Source organism: Rana temporaria, chromosome 3, assembly GCF_905171775.1.
Source record: "Rana temporaria chromosome 3, aRanTem1.1, whole genome shotgun sequence".
NCBI lineage: Eukaryota > Metazoa > Chordata > Amphibia > Anura > Ranidae > Rana > Rana temporaria.
Window position 1 is genome coordinate 410,606,486 of NC_053491.1, and position 18,157 is coordinate 410,624,642.

The 18,157-nt window shown below is 45.2% G+C and overlaps 1 protein-coding gene across 1 annotated transcript in view; it reads left to right on the forward strand.

Moving 5' to 3' along the window:
• DDX56 (DEAD-box helicase 56) overlaps window positions 1-18,157 on the forward strand; it is a 44,143-nt gene that overhangs the window by 21,538 nt on the left and 4,448 nt on the right. The window contains exons 11-13 of the mRNA XM_040346039.1: window positions 11,221-11,310; window positions 16,755-16,860; window positions 17,891-17,988. Coding sequence (XP_040201973.1) covers window positions 11,221-11,310; window positions 16,755-16,860; window positions 17,891-17,988 — 294 coding nt within the window. The remainder of the gene's footprint in view (window positions 1-11,220; window positions 11,311-16,754; window positions 16,861-17,890; window positions 17,989-18,157) is intronic.

Here is an 18,157-nt window from a genome sequence, read left to right on the forward strand (position 1 = left end):
CCCCTCATTGTAAGCATCGCTTTGGGACATCCCATATAGTAATGAATGCCGCTCTGTGTCCCGTGATGTAACGATAAAGAAAAAGAGATTTTTAATACAGCTTACCTGTAAAATATTTTTCTTGGAGTACATCACGGGACACAGAGCTCCCACCCCTCTTTTGGGGACCATTTTGGGAGGCATACTGCTTGCTACAAAACTGAGGTACTCCTCCTATGGGAGGGGGTTATATAGGGAGGGGCATTTCCTGTTTGAGATTGCCAGTGTCCATCACCTGAAGGTACTCCATATAACCCATATAGTAATGAATGCCGCTCTGTGACCCGTGATGTACTCCAAGAAAAAGATTTTACAGGTAAGCTGTATTAAAAATCTCTTTTTTATGGAGTTTGTAGAATTTTTCAGTCCCACATTGTTTTTTTTTTTTTTTTTAATCTTCTCTGGCAGGCATATTTATATTTGGTTCCTCAGTATGGTCTCTGACCTGGAACATGCATGCAGCTAGTGAAATCTTTATGGGAAATACTTTTTTCAGTTCTGTGGCTTAGAAAATATTAAAGACTGTTGATGAGTGGGATAGCCAGACAATTAGCATTTTTAGAACGGTGCCAGTAGAGTTTTCATATATTTTTTCTAATGCCTCATTCACACAAGGCTCAGTTGATTTCCGCTGAGCTGGCGGAAGACAGGTTTGTCTCTGCTCACTGTGCGGAGAGGGGCTTGTCAGAACGCCGCTGATTCCTATGGAGAGATTGGACGAAAACGGACAGCATGTCCGTTTTTATCAGATCTCATCCGATCCGCCAAGACGGATGGCAAACGTTTTAGCCATACGTCTGTTTTTAGAAGATCGGATGACAGACGAGTGTCGGCACACACATCTCTGCTGACATCCGTCTCACCATAGGAGTCGATGGGTGACCCGCTCGGATCCGCCTGAAAAATAAAGAGGCGGATGCAAGCAGGCTTGCCGTGTGAAAGAGGCCAGAAATTGAGGAGAGAAAAAAGGTGATGGGGGCACTAATACCACTGTGCACTAAAAAGGGGATTAAATGTAGTTATTAAATCGATCAATCCATATAAAACAAATGTCCCATATAAATTGTAGCAGCGCTCTTTGTTCAAATGGAAAATGAACAAACTTCTTTATGTAATGATTGTCATAAAGGTAAATAATAGACAAAAAGGAAAGGTGCTCCAGCATGTTTAAGTTCTAGATGAAGATAAGAGCGGTGAGATAATTCCTCTTCACAGTCCACCCATCACCAGAATGTCACCATGTGCAGACAGGAAACCCCTCTTGGGTATGCACTTACCAAAAAAATAAGTAAACCAAGCCTTCAAAGATCTGCTCTTATCCTTTTCTCGTCACTTTAAACTCCACATATTATATAGAGGATGGGGTCCACTTTGGCTCATGCAAACAATAAAAGAATGATCCACATAGCGTGATACTGTATATATGTTTGAAACTTTTATTGCTTATCCCGGTGCCCCCCTCACAATATATACGTACACAATGTAAATCACAAGACCGCAGAGATGCAGGATGCACACATGATTCTCAGAGCTCTAATTACCGGTACCACCAGCTGAAATGCTGTACACTTCCGGGGATGCCTCTGGGAGATGCAAACCGTCCCTGTCTGTCTCGAGCGATGAGAACACTGCCCTGACGTTTCGTCCCTCTTGGACTTCCTCTGCTCTCTTGTGATTTACATTGTGTACGTATATAGTGTGAGGGGGGCACCGGGATAAGCAATAAAAGTTTCAAACATATATACAGTATCACGCTATGTGGATCATTCTTTTATTGTTTGCATGAGCCAAAGTGGACCCCATCCTCTATATAATATGTGGAGTTTAAAGTGACGAGAAAAGGATAAGAGCAGATCTTTGAAGGCTTGGTTTACTTATTTTTTTGGTAAGTGCATACCCAAGAGGGGTTTCCTGTCTGCACATGGTGACATTCTGGTGATGGGTGGACTGTGAAGAGGAATTATCTTACCGCTCTTATCTTCATCTAGAACTTACACATGCTGGAGCACCTTTCCTTTTTGTCTATTATTTACCTTTATGACAATCATTACATAAAGAAGTTTGTTTATTTTCCATTTGAACAAAGAGCGCTGCTACAATTTATATGGGACATTTGTTTTATATGGATTGATCGATTTTGTATTCTATTTTTATTTAAGTGGCTGCTGCTATCAGTTTATATGTGGTTTGGTGGTGCATCCATTGTATACATATATAGACTTTTTTCTATCACTTGTGTCTTTAACCTCCTAAGCGCTGAGCTGTGTGAAGAGAAGAGGGCAGTCTTGACAGTGTTTATAAATGTAGTTATTGCAAAGTCGTGAAGCCAGCTTAAAGGGGTTGTAAAGGTAATTTTTTCCCCCTAAATAGCTTCCATTACCTTAGTGCAGTCCTCCTTCACTTACCTCATCTTTCGATTTTGCTTTTAAATGTCCTTATTTCTTCTGAGAAATCGTCAATTCCTGTTCTTCTGTCTGTAACTTCACACAGTAATGCAAGGCTTTCTCCCTGGTGTGGAGAAAGCCTCTTGAGGGGGTAGGGGGCGGGCAGGAGTGTCAGGACACTCTCTACTTTGCAGATAGAGAAAGGAACTGTGTGTTAGTGGGCGTCCTGACACTCCTGCTCGCCCCCTCAAGATGCTTTCTCCACACCAGGGAGAAAGCCTTGCATTATGGTGTGTAGTTACAGACAGCAGAACAGTAAGTGAGGATTTCTCAGAAGAAATAAGGACATTTAAAAGCAAAATGGAAGGATGAGGTAAAGGAAGCTATTTAGGGGGAAAAAAATACCTTTACAACCCCTTTAAATGTTTGCAGATATGCAGTTTTTTTATTATATTAAAATCAATAGAAACACAATGAAACATGTGCATGTCATTGTGTGTTTTTAACATGAATTGTAATGCACTTTGTATTAAATGTTAACAGGCATCACAGCTCATCAATGCACTTTCATATCTGTTGACCTGCATCTTAACGCTGACATACATTTTGATGCTTTTTTCTTTATCGTACATCACGGGACACAGAGCGGCATTCATTACTATATGGGTTATATGGAGTACCTTCAGGTGTAGACACTGGCAATCTCAAACAGGAAATGCCCCTCCCTATATAACCCCCTCCCATAGGAGGAGTACCTCAGTTTTTACGCCAGTGTCTTAGGTGTTAGTCATGGTTTAGCTTGCCTCCGCATCCTTGGGATTAGGTGAGCTACCGGTTCTGTCCAAAAAAGCCTCAGCGCTAAAGTGGTCAGTAACCGGACCCCAAACCCTTGGGGTATAGCCCATAATGCTTTTCTTTTTAGAGAGCTGGACCCTGGGCCCAGAACTTAGAAACCTTTGGGTACCTAAAGTTTTCTGTTGCCAGGGTGCTATATGGGCCCAGGACAGTGGATCCTTCATAGGAACCCAGGGCCTGAAGGTCTAGACATCCCCACGGAGATGGGGGAAGATTGGGCCTCTTGCTTGGCAAAGTCCTGCGGCATGGAGCAGGTAAGTGAGGGGAAAACTTGCGGAACTTGGTTCTTAGCAGGTTTTTTTCTGGGGGGTCACAGGGGACATGCCTAAAGTTATGCACTGCATCTGGCAAACTAGTCACATATCATAAAGATAGGATGGCTCTCTATGTATTATTCCCCATAAGATGTGACCTCCCTTGTAGTGTTGGAAAAGCATTGAGTGGGGCCTGTGTTATATAAAAATATATGTGTGTGTCAGAGAGCTTTGCTTACCTGCAGGCCTCCAGGCGATGCTCCATTCAGTCTTCCTCCTCAGAGCCTGCAAGCAGGCAAAACGCTGACCTCCTCATGGTTCCAGGCTGCAGGCTGCAGTTTGCTGGAACAGAGAGGTCCCTTCCTCCCAAAATCCCCCCCCCCTCCCCCTGTCGGGAGGGGCATTTCCTGTTTGAGGTTGCTGGGGGGGAAGGGCGGGTCAGTGGCTTAAAGGAAGGGGCGGCCCTTCCTTGTTTGTTCCATCAATACTTTGGAACTGAGGAGAAAGACCAGAGCGGCAGCACGGGGCGCCGAGGACACACAGTGGCCAGAAAGGATATTGCAGTCTTCAGAGGACTGTTTTGTCAAGCCTAGAAATAGGCTGTTTCTTTTCCATCTCATAGTTTTTCTTTGCAATACTACTCAGGGGGACAGAATGTTTTTTCTTTCCTGGATTTGAAACAAAAACGAAAAAAAAAAAAAAAAAAAGTCATCTAGGGAGAGGAAGCATTTTTTTATCCCCCAAACAGGTGTTTGGACAATTAACTTTTATAGTTCCAAATACCAATAGGTAGCAGGTGTACCTCGGTATTGTACCATGGTATGCCGCTGTTTTCCCTACAGGGAGCCTTGGGGCCATCGGGATCTGGGGCTGGAGCTGACGCGGGTCAGTCCAACCCTAAGATGGTCACGGAGGAGGTATTACTCACCTCTTTAAAAGAGATGCAGAAAAGCATGGGAAAAATGATATCCGCAGCTATGCGGGGCAGTAAGCGGAATAGATCTCCGTCGCCCGAGCGCGGACCCTCAGAAGAGGAGGTCCTTTCCTCAGGGGAATTGGACGACCTCTTGGACACGGACCAAGTAGGTTCAGGGATCGAAGACCCGGATACAGAGGAGTCTGGGGCAGTCTCCCTGAGGGAGAGCTGGTGGATTCAAGGATTGTCGGACTTGGTCCATAGGACATTCAACTTGCCAGTACCAGATCTCCAGGTATCGACGGTTTCAGCTTTGGGCTCACTGAGGGCGCCTCAAAGCAATGCTGTGTTTCCGATCCATCCTCTATTAGAGGGAATTTTGTTCCAAGATTGGAACAAGCCAGATAAGATCTTCTTACCACCTAAAAGGTTCTCTGTCCTATATCCTATGGAAGAAAATTTTTCCAAAAGATGGGCTACTCCTGCAGTGGACGCAGCCATCTCATGTGTTAACAGATCGTTAACATGCCCTGTAGAAAACATACAGGTGTTCAAGGATCCAGTTGATAAGCGCTTGGAAGCACTACTTAAGAACTCCTTCACTACTGCAGGGGCAGTAGTACAGCCAGCTGTGGCTGCGATTGGGGTCGCTCAAGCATTATCGGATCAATTTAAGCAGATGCTTAAACTTATTCCGGCCCAGCAGGCAGAAAAATTTTCGGATGTCCCTAAGGCCATTTGTTTTACGGTAGACGCAATCAAGGATTCTATCCAGCAAGCGTCACGTTTATCGTTATCCCTTATCCATATGAGAAGACTCTTATGGTTAAAAAGCTGGGAGGCTGAGCCCCCATGCAAGAAGCTCCTGGTAGGGTTCCCCTTCCATGGAGGACGACTCTTCGGAGAAGACCTAGATAAATACATTCAGACCATTTCAAACGGCAAGAGTACTCTCTTGCCAACTAAGAAGAAGGTTCAGGGACCTGCGTTTAAACGACAGTATTCCCCTGGGCAGGGGCCCTCTAATGCCAAGCAGTATCGACGGCCTCCTGCAAAAGCAAACTTCGGCTTCAACAGCAGATCACAAGGACAGGCTGTTAGAGGCAAAAGGCAGTGGTTTCGCAAACCAGCAAAACCAGCCCCCAAGCCAACCTTATGAAGGGGCGCCCCCACCCACGAAGGTGGGGGGAAGGCTGCGACTCTTTTCAGAGATTTGGGAAGCCAGCATTCCCGACGAGTGGGTACGGTCTTCCGTGGCCACAGGCTACAAATTAGATTTCCTAAGGTTTCCTCCTCCTCATTTCCAGAAGTCGAGGATTCCAAACGATCCGGAAAAGGGAGCCGCATTAAGATCGGCATTAGATCATCTACTTTCCCAGGAAGTAATAGTAGAGGTACCAGTCCTGGAACAGGGGCTGGGTTTCTACTCCAACCTATTCATCATCCCAAAATCCAATGGAGATGTCAGGCCAATTTTGGACCTAAAGATGGTAAATGCATATCTAAAGATCCGCTCATTTCGGATGGAATCTGTGCGGTCAGCAGCTGCCACACTCCAGAAGGACGACTTCATGGCGTCCATAGACATAAAGGATGCCTACCTTCATGTTCCAATTTATCAGCCACATCAAAGATATCTACGCTTCATGGTGGCTTCGCGTCACTTCCAATTCGTGGCGCTTCCCTTCGGGTTGGCTACGGCCCCCCGGGTGTTCACGAAGGTCCTAGCTCCAATCCTAGCCAAACTAAGGATCCAAGGGGTCACGATCCTAGCATACCTGGACGACCTCCTAGTCATAGATCACTCGTCTCCCGGCTTGGAGCGAGCAGTGGCCCTCATGGTCCAATACCTCGAGAGGTTCGGCTGGGTCCTAAATCGAGAAAAGTCAGCTTTCCAGCCCACAAAGCAGTTGGAATATCTCGGCATGAGATTAGACACAGAACAACAAGGAGTGTTCCTACCTCTGAGGAAGGTAAAAGCCATCAAGGAATTAATCCTACTGGTTCTAAGCAAGAAAGAACCGACTATTCGCCTATGTATGAGGTTACTAGGCAAGATGGTGGCCACATTCGAGGCGGTACCATACGCCCAGAGCCACACTCGCATCCTACAGGCAGCCATCCTGTCAGCATGGAGCAGAAGGCCACAGGCCTTGGATATCCCGTTGCCGCTCTCATCAAGAGTCCGACAAAGTCTGTGTTGGTGGTTAGACCCTCAGAATCTACTGAAGGGGAGGTCTTTCAGCCCAGTGGCTTGGAAGATAGTGACCACAGACGCCAGCCTGACGGGCTGGGGAGCAATTTTGGATGGTTGCACTCGCCAAGGTACTTGGGCAAAGCCAGAGAAGCAGTTGCCCATCAACATCTTGGAGCTCAGAGCTGCTCGACTAGCCCTCAGGGCTTGGACGTCAAAATTGCAGGGGTTCCCGGTGAGAATTCAATCAGACAATGCCACGGCCGTGGCACACATAAATCACCAAGGGGGAACCAGGAGTCAAGCCGCTCAGAGAGAGGTGAGCTTGATTCTTCTATGGGCAGAGGCTCATGTGCCCTGCATATCGGCAATATTCATTCCAGGAGTGGACAACTTTCAGGCGGACTTCTTAAGCCGCCAGACTCTATGGCCGGGGGAATGGTCTCTGCATCCACTAGTCTTTCAAGCACTCTGCCAAAGATGGGGAGTGCCGGACGTGGATATCATGGCATCGAGACTCAACAAGAAACTAGACAGGTTCATGTCCCGCTCAAGGGATCCGATGGCCTGCAGAACCGATGCGTTGGTTTGCCCTTGGCATCAGTTCAAACTTCTTTATGCGTTTCCCCCGCTCCAGTTACTACCCCGCCTGCTGCGCAGGATCCGGGTGGAGCACATACCAGTCATCCTGGTAGCTCCAGCATGGCCCAGAAGGGCATGGTACTCACTAATCTTAAGGATGGTAGTGGGAGACCCTTGGACTCTTCCTCTACGGCCAGACCTGCTATCGCAAGGTCCGATCCTCCACCCTGCCTTACGGCATCTAAATTTGACGGCCTGGAAGCTGAATCCCTGATTCTCAGGGGTAGAGGTCTGTCTCAGAAAGTAATCTCTACCCTAATCAGAGCCAGGAAACCGGTCTCTAGGGTGATTTATTACAGGGTCTGGAAGGCCTATGTAGGCTGGTGTGAGTCCAAGCGATGGCTTTCTCGCAAATTTACCATCGATAGAGTATTAAGTTTTCTCCAGCTAGGAGTGGATAAAGGATTGGCATTAAGCACAATCAAAGGACAGATTTCTGCTCTGTCAGTGTGGTTTCAGCGGCCGCTGGCCACCCACTCGCTGGTTAAGACCTTCCTTCAAGGGGTCTTACGTATTAGACCTCCAGTTAAATCCCCGCTTTGTCCGTGGGATTTAAATCTTGTTCTGTCAAGTTTACAGAAACAACCGTTTGAGCCGTTGGCTGATATTCCTTTGGTTCTACTGACAAGGAAGTTAGTATTTTTGGTTGCCATAGTTTCCGCAAGAAGAGTTTCGGAGCTGGCAGCCTTATCCTGTAAGGAACCATATCTTGTTTTTCATAAGGACAGGGTCGTTCTCCGCCCTCATCCTTCCTTCCTTCCGAAGGTCATATCCAGTTTTCATTTGAACCAGGATTTGGTATTACCATCCTTCTTCCCTAAACCTACTTCCAGAAAGGAAGGGTTGCTGCATACCTTGGATATTGTCAGGGCCATGAAGGCCTATCTTAAAGCTACAAAGAAGATCCGGAAGACAGATGTGCTGTTCATTCTACCGGATGGGCCCAAGAAGGGGCAGGCAGCTGCAAAGTCCACCATTTCTAGGTGGATTAAGCAATTAATCACTCAGGCCTACGGCTTGAAAGGGTTGCCTCCTCCAGTATCATTAAAGGCTCATTCTACTAGAGCCATGGGCGCCTCCTGGGCAGCACACCACCAGATCTCTATGGCTCAAGTTTGCAAGGCGGCAACCTGGTCTTCTGTCCACACGTTTACAAAATTCTACAAGTTGGACGTAAGAAGGAATACTGATACTGCCTTCGGGCAGGCAGTGCTGCAGTTTGAGACCCTCGGATTCCGGGGGCTCCTCTTGTTCGAGTTAAATTTAAAAATTTTATTTTTCTCAACTAAGTTGGATTTATTATGATTTGAGTATATCTCTAAATTAAATCCTTTTGTCTTGGAGATGTTCTCCCTCCCCTCATTGTAAGCATTGCTTTGGGACATCCCATATAGTAATGAATGCCGCTCTGTGTCCCGTGATGTACGATAAAGAAAAAGAGATTTTTAATACAGCTTACCTGTAAAATCTTTTTCTTGGAGTACATCACGGGACACAGAGCTCCCACCCCTCTTTTTTGAGGACCATTTTGGGAGGCATACTGCTTGCTACAAAACTGAGGTACTCCTCCTATGGGAGGGGGTTATATAGGGAGGGGCATTTCCTGTTTGAGATTGCCAGTGTCTACACCTGAAGGTACTCCATATAACCCATATAGTAATGAATGCCGCTCTGTGTCCCGTGATGTACTCCAAGAAAAAGATTTTACAGGTAAGCTGTATTAAAAATCTCTTTTTTGTTGATTTCAAGAACAAAAGCATTTGTTTGACTAGGCTCTCGGGGTTAAAGTTAACCTTTTGACAGCAAGTGGGGGATTTTCTAACCCACCCACCCCATCCCCGCTTTCTGTAACAATCTTCAAAATAATGCAGCTATGCATGGGCTCCGCCCACTCGGCCACATCATCCATTTACCATGTTTTATGTGAATGGGAAAACTACAAGTCTAAACAGCCTTTGTGGCTGTTGGCTTGTAATGCTCAATGAACTACCACGGCACTGTTGAGCACTGTGGTAGTTTATTAAGGCTTCCTGTCACAGTGGCTTACAACTAGTGAAAACCCCAAATTCTGTATCTCAGAAAATTTGAATATTCTATAAGACCAATAAAAAAAAAGAATTTATAATACAGAGATGTTTGCTTAATGAAAAGTATGTCCAAGTACAGTATAGTATGCGCTCAATACTTGGCCAGGGCTCCTTTTGCATGAATTCCTGCATTAATGTGGCATGGAAGCGATCAGACTGTGGCACTGCTGAGGTGCTATGGAAGCCCAGGTTGCTTTGATATCGGCCTTCATCTCACCTGCATTGTTGGGTCTGGTGTCTCATCTTTAAAGTGGTTGTAAACCCACTATTTGGACTTTTACCTACAGGTAAGCCTACAACAAGGCTTACCTGTAGGTAAGGGGAATATCTCCTAAACCTGCACGGTTTAGGAGATATTACCCCCGCAATGCGGGCGGCGCATGCGCAGGGGGGAATCCACGGCTGAAGGACCGGCATCGCCGGACCCTGCCGATTTTAAATCTCCCGCGCGCACGCGCGGGAGTGACGTCATCGCTGCTCCAGCCAATCACAGCGCTGGAGCGGCGATACCCGGAAGACACGCCGGAGCAAGATGACATCCTGCTCGGCGTGGACCAGGTAAGTGGTACACACCTCGTTCCGAGGTAAGTATTTCATAATAGGCTAGTATGCGGTGCATACTAGCCTATTATGCCTTTTGCATTGCAGGTTTGGGGGAAAAAAAAAAAAGTTTATGCGGTTTACAACCGCTTTAAGGATGAGCTCTGGCGTGTTCGCACACTCCATGTGCAGAGCCCGTCAGGAAGTCGGCACCGCGCTGCGCTAATCACAGGCAGGGAGACATTATCCCGATGCTCGGCTGCAGAGATCGGGAAATGTCTCCCTGCCTGTGATTAGCGCACTGCCGACTTCCTGGCGGGCTCTGCACATGGAGTGTGCGAACACGCCGGAGCTCATCCTTACTCATCTTCCTCTTGACAATACCACATTCTCTATGAGGTTTAGGTCAGGCAAGCTTGCTGGCCGATCAAGCATAGTGATACCATGATCACTAAACCAGATATTGGTACTTTTGGCAGGTGCCAAGTCCTGCTGGAAAATGAAATCGGCATCTCCATAAAGCGTGGGAGGCATGAAGTGCCCTAGAATTTCCTGGTAGATGGCTGTGCTGACTTTGGTCTTGGTAAAACGCAGTGGCCCAACACCAGCAGAGGACATGGCTCCCCAAATCATCACTGACTGTGATGAGACGAGCTGAAGGCCGCTATCCAAGCAACCCAGGCTTTCTTAACCCCCTTAGCAGTGCCACAGGCTGATCACCTCCATGCCACGCCGCATTAATGCAGTAATTCATGCAAAAGAAGCCCCGACCAAGTATTGTTACAATGCATACTATACTGTACATGGACATACTTTTCAGTAAGCCAACGTTTCTATTTTAAAAATCATTTTTATTGGTCTTATGTAATATTCAAATTTTCTGAGATACTGAATTTTGCGTTTTCACTATCTGTAACCCATAATCATCAAAGATTAGAAATGTTTGAGAAATATCACCCTGTGTGTAACGCATCTATAGAAAATATGAGTTTCACATTTTGAATTGAATTACTGAAATTTCTTAACATTTTGATCTAATTTTATGAGATGCACATGTATAAGAGTTGTCAGATCTAGCTCTTCAGAATCCTAACAATCACAGAATCTGAAACACCAATTGTGGCTAGGCTGACATTTTAATTCCGCTATGCTTCTTGCAGGAAGATTAGATTAATTTGGGGTTCCTCAGCTAGGCAGATAGTTGGCTTGTACATAGAAGTGCGGAGTGATAATTGTGCTGTTCTTTGAATTTTTGCGACTGTTTCTGCTAACAAATTGTAACTTTGGCTGTTTTGTCTTCCTCCTATAGGATGCAATGAGGTCAGTGACCAAACAAGCTATAAAGGAGGCACGTCTAAAGGAGATAAAAGAGGAACTACTCAACTCTGAGAAACTAAAGGTTGGAAAAACCCTGTGGCTTTCTGTTTATAATAACCAGCCGCTGTTATTTATCTTTTATGTGAAATTCTTAATACTGTGTCTATCTGCCATATCTTGGAATGGTAAAAACCCAGGTATATTAACTGGATGCCAAGGTAGGGTGAGGAGGTGCGCCAGGCAAAATATCTCACTTAATCATTTTGAGTTGGTCTGGAGCCAATGTAAGTTTCAGTGCTTTAGACTTGGTTTCGTTGACTGGTAAGTTGATATTTATCCAAAGTTGGAAAAGACCACAAAGAGTTTAAGAAGAGTGGTGTTTGGGGGGGGGGGGGGGGGGGGGAGACATTTATCAAGATCTCATCGACAAAAAGCATGCATTTTATGTGTTCTACAGATATTTCAAGACCACAGATATCCGCATTTGCACAGATGGTGCATTTGCACAGATGGCTGCTAAGCTAAGGGTTCAAGCCCCAAAATGAATAATATAGAGGAAAGAGGGCTACCATGCCTAATAGGAAAGGGGTCCAGGGTGAAGCCTGCATATTTCAGCATAGCCAAGGTCTGGGCATAGAGAGCTGAAGGCCTGGTTCACACTGGTGCGACATGTGCTCCAACTTTGAGAGCACATGTCGCATGACAAGTCGCCGCCCATTAAGTACAATGGAATCGTTCTAATAGGAGTGACTTGAATCGCTCAGATTTAGAGAAAGGTTCCTGCACTACTTTTGGTTCGACTTGCATTGACTCGTCGTATGCAAGTTGTGCCAGTGTGAACCGGGCCCAAATCCAGGACAAATTTATTTTGTTAAAACTAGGGTTGTCCCGATACCACTTTTTTAGGACCGAGTACAAGTACCGATACTTTTTTTCATGTACTCGCCGATACCGAATACCGATACTTTTTTTAATGCCAAGTGTCAGTTCGACTGATGGGCACTGATAGGTGGCATTAATAGGTGGCTGGCACTGTTAGATCGCACGGATAGGCAGCACTTTTGTTTGGGAGCCACGTCGCACAATTGTCAGTTAAAACGGCGCAGTGCCGAATCGCAAAAAATGGCCCGTCATTGGACAGCCAAATGGTCCAGGGCTGAAATGGTTAAAAAGATACTCTAATATGAAATAAAAACTGTTTTGGCTGCGATTCTCCTTTAACGATAGGGTCACTTTAAGGTCAGTGCGAGGTCAGTGGTCATTAAGACACAGCCCCTCCCCTCATGTATATAGATTACAGGGGTCTTCTATTGTGACTTTCACAGCTCTACATAACTCCTGCACACTGTCTGTCATTACCATCGTGCAGCACTACAAGTCTCAGCAATCCCTAACCTTGTGTAGAGCTCAGCCCAGACCTGCCATGCCCCCCTTCCCCATGCTACACACAGTGCCAGTACCTAGCTTGACCCAGGCAGACAGGAGGAACTTGCTGTGCTGGTGTGTGTCCTCTCCCTTGCTGCCATCTGAGGCGTCCATGTAGTTCTGCACATGCCTTTCAGCATGTTCCGCGACTTACCCGCCCACAGACACGCCCACGTGCCCAGCCCACACTTCTAATTGGTGAGTGTTCCTCTCGTCCATCCAATTGGCTGGCCGGGATTTCCCTCTTTCAGACACGCCCCGCTCCTCCGACATTCGGGAGTTCTCCAGTCTGTGTGGCCCGCCCCCTCCTTGCTCTGTACTGGCGGCATGTCCGGGGATGGGATGTACTGTGTGGGGATGGCAGGTGTCTGTCGGGAGGATGGATGATGGAGCTGCGCTCCGTGGTGGGGATCTTGCTGGGGCTCCTCCGTCCTGCTCTCCGCCCACTCTCCGCCCGCGATCCGCCCACTCCTAGCAGTTAGCACGGTCTCAGCTAACTCTCCGCCCCTTCTCAGACCCCCGCTCTCCACCCCCTCTCCGCCCGCTCGTCACCTAAAAAAAAAAAAAAATATCGGCAGAAGCATCGGGAGCATTTGCGCGAGTACAAGTACTCGCGCAAATGCTCAGTATCGGTCCCGATACCGATACTAGTATCGGTATCGGGACAACCCTAGTTAAAACCCCACTTCCAGAGAGCAAGAAATGGTATCAGTAGCCTTGTGGACATCAGGAGACAGTAGCATAGCTGGGTTAGAGTGAAATCGGTAAAATGGATGAGTTGTATTGCTCTCTATGCACATTATTGCTAGCTTTCTTTAGTGGTACAAAAAAAAAACCTTGGTTCCTTATGGATAAGCATTCCCAAAAAAGAGTTGTCTGGTTGCCAGTATCTTAGTGAGAATTTTCACATCTCTATTTAGGAGAGATTGGTTGGTAATTGGACCATGAATGCGGGTCACTATCTGATTTAGGGAGCATGACCACATTGGCCTTTAATGATTCAGAGGGTAGGGGTTTGTTCAGTTTTAAGATTGTTAAGATACACTGCAAATGCAGGATATGATCAGAGAGCTTTTTGTGTTACAAAAAAAAGAAATGTACCCGTCTGGGTCTGGCCTTTTACTCACCTTGGCAACCTTGATTTCCATGGTAGAGGGGAGAGGAATCACCGCTCCACGTGGAACTCTGCAGACAATTAGAGGAACCTCTCAGGAGTCCAAGGTGCTGGCAATGCACAAGGCAAACATGGAGAAAGTGGAGGTGAATGGACAGCCGCACTCCAAGGGAACTTAAAGTAGTCTTTATTAATAAAAACTGGACATGCAAATCCAAAAAGTACAGTCACAAGAAGGGACAGCCGACGCGTTTCGCACACTATTAGTGCTTAGTCATGGTGATGTCCACATCCAACAGATACCGACCATGGGTGGAAAAGTTGTAGTGAGTTTTGAGCGGTCTTTTGCACAGTAGCCTCTGAACCAGCACAGTTTACAGTTTACAGTCTACGTTTCTCCCGACACTCATCTCACAGCTGCTGGATGTCAAGTTTGCTAGGAAACCAGCTGGTCCAAGAGTGTTTTGTGGGCTTTTGGAGGAAAGAAGATTGCCACTGGAAAATCTATTTGGGCAGAGTGAGTCTAAGTTTATGCAAAGTCTGACATTAAGCAGGTGATTACACGTACACATCTGATAGACAAAATTTGCTATCAATGTTGTTTAAATTAAACGGTCAGATGTGAGCTTGATGATGCTGCCAAATGTAAATTAGTGCTTTGTCTGGCATTACAGGACACTAAAGTTGGCAACTGAAGTTAATGGTGCAGTGACAAGTGTACTGTATACACTTTGTACGTTTGCCCTTGGAAAAAGAAATGATCAGCCTATAATTTTAATGGTAGGGTGATTTTTAGCAGTGAGAGACAGAATCGCAAAAATATCCAGAAGAACGCATTTCAAAAAAGTTATAAATTGATTTGCATTTTAATGAGGGAAATAAGTATTTGATCCCCTATCAATCGGCAAGATTTCTAGCTCCCAGGTGTCTTCTATATAGGTAACGAGCTGCGATTAGGAGCACTCTCTGACGTTTGCTAATGAACATCTGAATGATTCAGAGGAGAACTGGGTGAAAGTGTTGTGGTCAGATGAGACCAAAATCAAGCTCTTTGGCATCAACTCGCTGTGTTTGGAGGACGAGGAATGCTGCCTATGACCCTAAGAACACCATCCCCATGGAGGTGGAAACATTATCCCTTAGGGAGGGGGTAGTTTTTGCCAAGGGGACAGGACAACTTCACTGCACAAAAGGGTCGATGGACTGGGCCATGTACCATCAAATCTTGGGTGAGAACCTCTTTCCCTTAGCCAGGGCTTTGAAAATGGGTCGTGGATGGGCCTTCCAGCATGACAATGTCCCAAAAGGAGTGACTCAAGAAGCAGCACATTAAGGTCCTGAAGTGGCCTAGCCAGTCTCCAGAACTTAATCCCAGAGAAAATATGTGGAGGGAGCTGAAGATTCAAGTTGCCAAACGTTGGCCTTGAAACCTTAATGAGAAGTAGTAATGTGCAAACTTGGAGGGCCAACTACAAAAAACGTCTGACCTCTGTGATTGCCATCAAGGGTTTTGTCACCAAGTACTAAGCCATGTTTTGCCAAACGTACAAAACGTACAAAATCAGCAGGGGGTCAAATACTTATTTTCTCCTGCTGTATAATCCACCCAGTATGCTTGTTTAGTCCAATACTACTTCTACAGTGTAAAAAAATAAAAACTTGCTGGAGCTGTCCTCCCTGTAGCCTAGCTTTGGTCCTGTTCAAGAATATTTCATGTCTGCTTCCATCTTGTATAGAAGCCATTCTGGCAGATAAGTGTAACACCTAAATAATTGTTACATATAATAAACATGTATTTAATTAAAACAGAATGCCAAACAAATCGAACACCCTTTAGTTAAAAATGTCTGAAAATGATACTACGGTAGTGCAAATTCTTGAAATCTGTGTTTATATTTTCCCACAGTATCCTGCCTAGTATACATCAGACTTTCTGCTGGAGATTAGCAATTTGAGCCATTCAGGCCGGGTTGCACATTGCTGTCAATCTAATACGCAGACAGGAATGGGGAGATGTTTAGGCAGCTTACAGTTGGAGGAGGCAGCTCAGCAGTGAAATGATAGTTGGCAGGCAGGTGACATAGGGAACGGAAAAGCTGTGGTAGTGCATAGTGGAGTCATCTTGCAAGCTGTATAGTGTGACTGAGCAGAATTCTGAAATATTTAGGTAGGTAAACTGTTCACATGCTTGTGTATATTTAGCTTTTGTGAGTCCCGTTGAGCTGATCGGAGCACATAGAGGACTGTATTAATGTTTTATAACCCACTGAAAATGACATCTCATTTTTATACAGCTTTAGTGCAGTTTCCTGTGTACGGGGATCGTCTGAGGACAGCCAGTGATTCATAGCTCCATGTTCTTTCCAAAGAACTCTCTGACCCAACACATTGAGACATTGGAGCCTTAAATAATCCAATGTCCGATCTTCCTCCATTAACCTTCAGCAACTGACAACTCTTATCAGTACAGTGAGCAAAGTGTGCCCAAGAATCAGACATTCTATATTAATTGTATGAACTTCTCTTCCAAAACTATATACCTTTTTTCTATGAGGTATAGAAACTATTTTCTCTGTACACCATGTCAGGTCAGATATTCTATAAAGTTGTTATTTTGCTGTAAGTTTGGGTCACCCAGCAACTGAATAAATCTCTCCTGGATTTAGGGTTGAAAGCTCCCTGCAGAATTTATTTTTCTACCCTATAAGTGGGTGTTTTTCTCCTTATGCAGAATTTAACATGATCTCTCTAGGAAGTGAGGCAAGCTGGGAACTGTGGCTAGCTCAGTAAATATGGCAGGCATTATCCACCCATTACTAAATGATAATTTTCTTGGTTTGTGTATATTTCTGTAAAATCAAAGAAACTTGCGTGTAATCCATGGTTTTCGCAGATACAATTTTTATTTATTTTTTTATAGTGTGCAACATCTGCAAAGTGATCCTTTTTTTTTTTTTTTTTTTTTTTTTTAATACTTCTCTCTGCAGACATATTTTGAGGATAATCCACGGGATTTACACCTTCTTAGACATGACAAGGCTCTGCACCCAGCAGTAGTGAAACCTCACCTGAAAAATGTTCCGGAATATTTGAGTAAGTATATATTCTCCCGGTGTATGAGTTATATGTGCGCAGTTACTGGGAGACCCATTCTTGATTTGTTAAAAGCAGAGGGCTTGCTTTAAAGTGGAGGTTCACCCGGAAATTAAAATTTTTAACCTTAGATTGATGCTCATTTTGTCAAGGGGAATCGGCTAGTTTTTTTAAAATCTAAGCAGTACTTACTGTTTTAGAGAGCGATCTTCTCTGCCGCTTCCGGGTATGGGCTGCGGGACTGGGCGTTCCTATTTTGATTGACATGCTTCCGACGGTCACATCATCGCGTCACGATTTTCCGAAAGTAGCCGAACGTCGGTGCGCAGGCGCCGTATAGAGCCGCACCGACGTCCGGCTTCTTTTGGCTACTCGTGACGTGATGGATGCGACCGTCGGAAGCCTGTCAATCAAAATAGGAACACCCAGTCCCCAAGACCATACCCGGAAGCGGCGGAGAAGATCGCTCTCTAAAACGGTAAGTACAGCTTCGATTTAAAAAAACTAGCCGATTCCCCTAGACAAAATGAGCATCAATCTAAGGGTAAATTTTTTTTTTTGGGTGAACTCCTGCTTTAACCTTCTTCCAAGTAGCAAAATAATTCCTTGGTGAACCCCAGGTCACCATAACTAGTGTCCCAATTGGAAGATTTCATCTCTAACTTTTCTGGGGACAAGCCAAAATATGGGATTTTCTTTACTTTCATTTTCAGGAATAATGGTAAACAGGACAAATGGGGCACAGACAGCAATACAAAAATTACAGGAGTTCTAATCCCTCTCCATTCTATCCAAAATTAGAATAAAAAGTTTTCCCTTTTAGGTGTACTTTAACTTCTGAACATCCTATATAGACATTACTGTGCTTGACCTCTTTTTGTGGTTTTTGTTTGTCTATAGTAAAATAACATGACACTGCAGGGAAACATTTAAATGTCAAAATCCTTGGCTTATATTTCCTTGTTTTTATCTCTCTCATTGTAGTCACTAATCACAATATTCTCACTTGCTGTTATGTTGTTTCTCACAGTTCCACCTTCCATGCGCTCTGTCATCAATCTTTTGAACAAGAAGAAAAAAAGGCTAAGACTGAAGCCAGGAGGGGTTTCCAGGTTTGCTTCTAGCAAGGTGAGAGCTTGAGTGTTTCTTTGGCTGGGGGTTTGGGTTTACTGCTATCATGGGTTTGTTGTATATCGTGCAGGCTTGACATTTTTTGTCTCAGCAAATGAATGCAGAAATTTGGCAAACTGTACTCCTACAGTAATGCACTACCTGGTGTTTGAAATTAGGTTAGCTT